The sequence below is a fragment of the Odontomachus brunneus genome, unplaced genomic scaffold (assembly GCF_010583005.1).
Source record: "Odontomachus brunneus isolate Ranch 3 - 2012 unplaced genomic scaffold, Obru_v1 Obru_scaffold_002, whole genome shotgun sequence".
NCBI lineage: Eukaryota > Metazoa > Arthropoda > Insecta > Hymenoptera > Formicidae > Odontomachus > Odontomachus brunneus.
The window spans coordinates 552,398-560,162 of record NW_022639452.1 but is presented as its reverse complement, the minus strand read 5'-3'; the positions used below and the strand labels follow the sequence as shown (position 1 = coordinate 560,162).

General features: G+C 41.7%; 1 protein-coding gene across 7 annotated transcripts in view; it reads left to right on the top strand.

Annotated features, from left to right (window-relative positions):
• The window catches only part of LOC116842505 (acetylcholine receptor subunit alpha-like), a 209,643-nt gene that overhangs the window by 96,962 nt on the left and 104,916 nt on the right, over positions 1-7,765 (top strand). For 4 of the 7 annotated variants that reach the window (XM_032811840.1, XM_032811820.1, XM_032811830.1 and 1 more), the window contains one exon: positions 1,818-1,927. In XM_032811840.1, coding sequence (XP_032667731.1) covers positions 1,818-1,927 — 110 coding nt within the window. Of the gene's footprint in view, positions 1-861; positions 1,214-1,806; positions 1,928-7,765 lie in introns of those variants that run through there. The other 3 variants (XM_032811857.1, XM_032811848.1, XM_032811865.1) reach the window with 2 other exon arrangements.

The following is a 7,765-nucleotide window of genomic DNA, read 5'->3' as shown; positions in this document are numbered from 1 at the left end:
TATATATATATATATATATATATATATATATATATATATATATATGTATATATATATTTGCTGCCATGTTAAATCAAATATGTAACGTTGTGGTATACATAAATTTTGTATATTTATTTATTTATTTATTGTTTCATATTAACCATTTTCCATAAACTAATGTCACCGGCTCCTGATGTTTGTTTTCGTGCTGGTTTGCTTGCTCAATGAAAATACTCTGTTCTGATTGATGCATTTCTGAAGATGGATGGAGATACACCAATCAAGACAGAGTATTTCCATCCAGCAAGAAATCCAACACGAAAACAAGCATCGTGTGCCGCTGGCTTAATGCAAGTTAGTGCAGCCATTTTGGCTATAAAGAACAGACCGTGCGTATTTGTTTCCTTTACATAACTTTATGAGAAATGAAATGTTTCATCGACGAGTTCAATAAAGCTTCTCACCGTTCACGTATTTAAGGGAATAGATACATGACTGATTCGTAGACCAGTACTACTTTAAAGGCCCGTTTTAAAGCCGTAACCGTTAACTTATGCTGTAATCGATAAGAAATTGACCAGTTGCAGTCGATTATCACAAGAAGAGTTAACTGCGATTGGTCTGTTTCTTATGGATTACATCATAAGTTAACGGTTACAGCCATCATAAATCGGTCTTGAGACGTAATCGCGACTGCGTAGAACGATCCTTGAGGATTCCTCTCTTTCCTATTGGTTCCTTCTCTGTAATGGCAGGTAGGCTCTAGTCCAATCAGAATTCATCACGCGGCCTAACTTTTACTCGAGGAACTTTACAAGTTGGTACCGTATAACGCCAATGAGTTTCAAAATGTCGGAAAGCGCAGACGGGATCCACGAACGTATCCACTCTCATTCGCGTCTAAACTATTGTGAGATATTCTGCGCGCGTGTATACGTGTGTCGTGACGCTAAAAGACGTGAGCCTTCGACGTAACAATACGATGCGGAGTTTGTTTTTCTTCGGCGATACGATCGACGAGGAACCAAAGAGGAAGAGAGAGTATGTCGTCGGCAGGGATTGGTATCTACTATCTTTCTCGGTCTCCTGCCATAACGCCTGTTACGCCGAAAATACAGGCATCATTTGACCATCCCTCATATACGTATGTTAATGAGTGTTTGAAAGGCAGGATCAATCGGCTTCTCCCGCGTTTTTGGCTATATTATCGAAACTGCATTATACACTTATGGTAATTAAATTCACTATCCTATTATTTATTCGCTCATCGGATTGAGTTTGTAAACCTCCGACAAAAATAGAAAATGGCTTCCTTTCTCGCACCCTCGCGAGTGAAATTGATAAATTAATTATTTTAGTTGACAAACACAAGTTCCCTTATAGAAATATCATACTAAGAATCATTGATAATTACTTATTTTCAGTATTAAAAATACTGGATAATAAGTAATTATCAATGATTCTTAGTATGATATTTCTATAAGGGTTGTCAACATATATTGAATCAGTGGCGAAATATTTCGTACAGTTAGATTTATGAAGGAGAGAAATGAAAAGAACGTATTTATATAAGGTGACCAGACGTCTTGTTTCTTCCGGTTTTTTGTACTCTTTGTTTATATATATATATATATATATATATATATATATATAATTTTTAATAATTTTTTACTCTCTACTTTATACATTTATGAAGAAAATGGGAGATCTGGTCAGCTTATTATTTACGATACGCAGCCTGTGAATTTCGCGACGCATTAATTACTTTATCGACTCAATAACACGCAGAAGCATATCAATAATATGTTTATATTTGTTGTATTGGCTGTTTCAAGTCATGGTACGACTACAAACTGCGCTGGGACCCGAAGGAATACGGAGGGGTTCACATGTTGCACGTGCCGTCCGATCACATTTGGCGGCCCGACATAGTGCTCTACAACAAGTAAGTCCATCAACACTGCGTCTTGTTTCTGATTTTTATTATTATGGATCCACGTTGATCTAGATATACATATATACATATACACATATATGTATGTATATCTACATATCGTAGCGGTATAGCATGCTACCGGAAGAGAGAAAAACATCGGAATCGAGCGGATACACGTTTAACGCCACGCGCTTTTTTACAACTGACGTCGCACTTTGCGACGCAATTTGCATTTGGCATTGAAACGCACGCTATTACGCGTTTTACCTCAGATACAAACGCGACTCAAATCAAACTCCATGTACCGTTGTGTGTACACGTTTTAATTTACGGTATTCGCCATAAATTAAAGTCGTAATTCACGATTCGTTATTCCCAGCATCATTCTTATAATCGCGTAGTTTGAATCTGTTTGTTTTTCTTCTTCATCATTCAAATTGAAGCTGGAGTTTCTACCAGATAACATGCGCGTTTATCGATATGTTTGCATTTTTGCGTTGTTCTCCAAATGCTTCCTTCATTTTCCGTGAATTGCCTTGATGTAATGTCGCTTCTAATTGAGACTCTGAATCGACCTAATTGTTCACATCAATTCGACATTACGAAACGCGTGCGTGCCGGTATATAACTGTTTGCGATGAATAATGAAGCCGAACGAGAAACGAGTGTCCACTCGACCTCGACAGGAGAGGTACTATCGTCGTGCATATTGCATTTCAAAGTAGGACGGTACGCTCGATGCGGGCGTTGCATCTTGCACCGCGGCGCATCGTACCAAAAGTTACGGAAAAATGTGAAGCAAAGTCCGACCGGCGATTTCAAGAAAGCTCGTGAATCTTAGGATTCGAGAGGGACCTTCGCGAAATAAGTATCAATCGGCGGGCCGATCTCATAGTTTCTTTGTACTCCCTCGGTATATATCACAATAACGTGCGGAAGCGTGCCGGGGTTCCACAGATCTTTTATAATTATATCGCGGCAAAAATCCGTGAAAAATATTCCATGTGCACCGCGCAAGGTGCCGAAAAATTCGATGGGAGAAAGATGATTGCATAAGAATTGTGTGTGATTTTGTACGTTTTTTCGATATTTGTGCAAAAATTTCCGCGAATAATAGATGGATGCTGATTTTAACGATTCATCGAAATGCAAACAATATCGTGAAATACACACGAGCGCGTCGCACCCTGTTACGGTGTTGTTACACCGAGCGGCAACCTTGTGAGTTATGATGATTCATACGCGTGAAATATTTGAACGACGTAAACATTTCCGTGAACATAACGATAAGCACGAAAACAAAGCGCGGAGATATACGTAATGATGCGAGAATCCGATTCGGAAGTACACATCGGAAAGTTTCCTATCTCGAAGATCTCAACATTCACGTGCTTCCTCGATCTTCTACCGACTAGCGAGTGGTCGTTGAATAAGACATGCGCCGAATGTTCTGCTGGTATATGCGCGCGACAGCATCATTCGTAATATCATTCGCAGCGCGTCAAATCGTCCGTTCCTCAAAATTTGATCCTGCATGAAAATGACGCGATAATTGAGACATTTGCGGGCGCTTTTTTACGAGTAGAACGTTCGGCCCGCAGAATCGGTCTCCACTGCGAAGAAGAGCCGCGAAGCACCCTCGCTTGTAACTACATCCCTCCCCGGTCCTCAACGAACCCTATCCCACAGATTGTCTACACATATTTGCGTAACTTTTGCCGCGCTCGTCGCCTAACGAGCGAGAGCCAGCCTTGCACGGGTTCTTTCGCCGTTTTCGCCACGGAATTTGTAATTGGAAAGGCCATTTCGCGATTAACACCATCGAGTCGTTTCTTCCCAAGTTTCGGACATTTCGCGCTCATGAATGAGTCAGCATTCGAACGCGTGCTAGCATTGAAAATCGGTTCGAAATCATCTCTATATAATCTTACGTCTTTATTTCTGAAGTCTTTCTTAAATTCGCTTCAAGTAAGATGTTTATTTATCATATCATTTTCATGTATTCTCGATATGTACGCTTTGTCGAGAGGACAAAGCGCTTACAGATACTGGCGGAAGCGAAATTACGATCTTTCGAATGCGATCAAACGATCGATGTGAGTCGCCGAAGAGAGTCACGTAAATTCCATTACAAATTCGGCGTTGGTTCACGCTTGTGTGAGGTGCAATGCGAGCGCGATGTAGTCATCCCATAGATTATTATTCATATCGCATGAAACATGGGCGCTGCGGCGAAACGTTGGCGCGAACGGGCCCCGATGCGAAACGGGGCATTGTGTGACCACGGGAAATCGCAGAGGCGAATAACTGCACTGATTTTCCCTTGTCGATCAAGTGTCCACACGATCGCGCGTATCCGTTTGGGATACGATGGAGTGAGAGAATGCGCGAGCAATCTCGCATCGCGTCACTCGAATCAAAAGAAAATGTTGGACGAAAGTTATCGTGCCAAACGGATGATAAAATTACGCGCAGACATATCGCGCGTTGGCATATCGCGCTAATTTCATCAGCAGGTAAATTTGTTCACATATCTTGCGTGTATTCACAATTGCACGTTAATTGACGAATCCGGCAACTTAATACTTTTTATCGCACGTGATTAACGTACAGTATGGTTCGAGTACGCGACGAGATCCTGTGAAATCCGGGAACGAGTTCAGGAGGCTCACAACAGGAATCTTTTGTTCACATTGCTCTCTAATCTGATTCACGTCAAACGTCATGTAATCCCGTCTCATTCTCTTTCCATCTTCACATAGTCCGAATGAATGTCGTCGCGAGAACAACGGCCACAATGACAATGCACACAACTAACGTACCGATTAATTAGGAGAACTCCAATGATACTTGCAGTTATTGTAGCTACACGCAGAAAAATACAGACGGCGTTCGAGTAAATGTTACTTTTGTGTCGAGTGTTTCATAAGTTCGCGCGTCCGCAAATCTGTCATAAGTTCACCACAAACCATCTATTCGAAATACATTCTGAATCCTACACAATAGCATAAAACATTCTGCATCTGAATTGAGATCGATCCGCGTAAAGAGAGAGAAGGAGAAATTATTGTATTAGATTTGTAACATATCCGTGTGTTAATTTAACATATTGCCATTGTATTACTTTGACAATTCTACATCGAGTTCATATTCACCATTTCTATGTGTTAAGATAACACAATAGTATCCAAGTACCACATTTCTGTGTTAATTTTCGACATATTTGTGTTATTTGTTTTACATTTTTCGCCTTAAATTAATACAAAAAAGAGTAGAATTGGGACATGTAAAACGTGTTAAATTCAATGCAAAATTTCTTACGACCTAATAAGTTTAGCATTTTACTCAAAAATTATTAAATTAAAACGAAAAATTCAGTCTGCATAAAGCCAAACTGACTTTTTTTCTTCGATAAAGTTTTGTGATATTCTTGAGAAGAGAATAAATCCTTCTTTTCGAGTCCACGATAATGAGCTTTTCTCAAATTTGTTATAAGTTCATTTCAATATTATTATCGTAAAAGTATCTTTTGTTGAAGATAACTATAACTAAAGGAAGGAAAGTAAACTGAGCAATCGCTCTTCTCAACACTAGAACGATATTTTTCTGTGTGTAGTTGACTATTTTTCCCCTGTTGAAACTTGAACAATCGAATGTGTATGTTTATTAGTTCAGTAATCATTTGTTCAGGAGTGATTCCACTTTACCGGATAAAAATCGAGAATTTGCAGGCTCTAATTTCGATCAAGCGGGACGATAGTTGCGGATCGCTCGGATTCTAATTGAAACTTTGATTACCCTAGCAACATATTCAACGATAAATTTAACGAGAGAAAGCAAAGCGCGCGAACACGCGTTGCGGGGCTTTTCACGTTAAATCGATATCCAATCAGCGGCTGATATCTTGCCGTTTTTTTAAAACATCACGTATCCGCTTTCGTGCTTGCACGCGCCATTATCTCGCGGAGGAAAGCGCAAACGTAATAAAATTTCTCCCCCGACCGACGTAAAGGCACTATCGATCAAATCGTTTCGGCATCACTCGGCATTTCGCGTCGACTTTCGAGCATTAATAATTCGCATGAAAGCCCGTGCTTTTCTGCGTTCGAGACGAATGCATCGTCGATATCGAGTCTGTATATCATATGTGTGAGTGCGCATATATATACATATATGGACCATGAATACTAAGTACTTGGATATGAGGCGGTAAGTAAACGTTGTCGGCGCGTAACCGCTCGGATATCGCAGACATAGAAACGCATCCGTTTCCAATATATTCGCCAAAATATTCTACGCAATGAGCGGCAAACAAGCTGTCTGTTTGAAGCGACCGACTTTTGGATAACAATGCAATTTGAGCCCCTCATATCACGTGTCTTTGAGCATTCCGAAGGGTCGGCTGAAGATCAATATAAATGACAGTGAAAATCCTTCAATAATGGGACGCGCCCGACGCGAGTGTACATCTCGCTCTGCGTCACTTGGAGAAAATATTTGCGTCGTTAATGACTCAGAATACTTTTTTGTTGAGCAGTAACAGCGCGAAGTCTCGATGACTAGCACTCTCCGATCACCAGAAACAACCCGTTTCCTTCTCTTGAATTTTCCTTACGTTTCCGCGACTGCCGATTCCGTGTTGGAGCTCGAAGTTCCATTAGATCGCTGGTTATTTCTTTCGTGCCGCCGCACTTTAGCCCTCTTTCAGTCTCCACATCTCGTACTAACCTAGGAAGAGGGATAAAAATAACTCGGGATTTGCTCGCTCGTCCTCACCGCGCATTTCTCGCTGGATTTGCGACTCGCCGCTTCTTCCGGGATTATTTACGCAACTCGCGAAAATTACGCGAGTGGAGTACATGCACCGCGACATTTGGAATTAAACGCGTCTCGTTGATGTTGTAATTACGCCATTAGTTCCGCGGTTTACATCGATAAAGTTTGCCATCCTCTCAACGTGTAATTTGTTCGGCGAGACTGATATTTACTCGAACGCGCGCAAGAATGCCACCTTTGCCTCTGCGAACGGTTGTTTTTCTCAGTGCACAATTCCACGCGTGTCTTGCTACCTCTGAAAAAAGGAAAGAGGAGGAACGGGAAAAAGAGCGTCTCACCGACCGTGAACCGCCTCCGCGTTAGTAACGAGCGCTCGACTCAGCGGCCACGATTTATCGGAGGTGCCGTCAGAAAGCGAGTTCCGGATTGATATCGGTTTAAAAAATGGACGAGAGAGAGAGAGAGAGAAAGAAAGAAACGCGTTCTTTCGAGGCAGACGCGCATTTCTACGTGGATTCTCCAGGCGGCAATGGTTTACGAGTGATCTGGATAAAGTGTATCAGCGCGTTGGGAGTGTATACATACGTGTATCCCGGCCGGAGAGATTGAAATTTTCGCGCGTTGGTAAGCGCGGCTCGCATGCTATCTCTCCTGTCCACGTTTACGGCGCGAGAAAAGTTTTTCGAAAATTGTAACGCGGAAGCAACCGCGCGCCAAATTGATGGCTCGTTATAAAAGTAACCGTAAGCGCGGCGCACGGCCGGAAAATTATTTCTCCCGGGAAAAGGCTTTTATGCGCGTCCAACGGCGCTGTGAAGTTCCGCGCACAGTAAAGACGCCACTCACCGGGAACATTTATGAGCTGCGAGACGAATGAAAGGGGAGATACTCTCCTCTTGTTTTCGTCCATTAGAAGTTCGGTCAACCTGATGAACGTTTTATCACATATTTCGGCGTGCGTAACAACACGTGATGAAGTTTGTTGAAAAGTTAATGTAATTTATTCGTTATTTGATCTCTCTCTCTCTCTCTCTCTCTCTCTCTCTCTCTCTCTCTCTCTCTCTCTCTCTT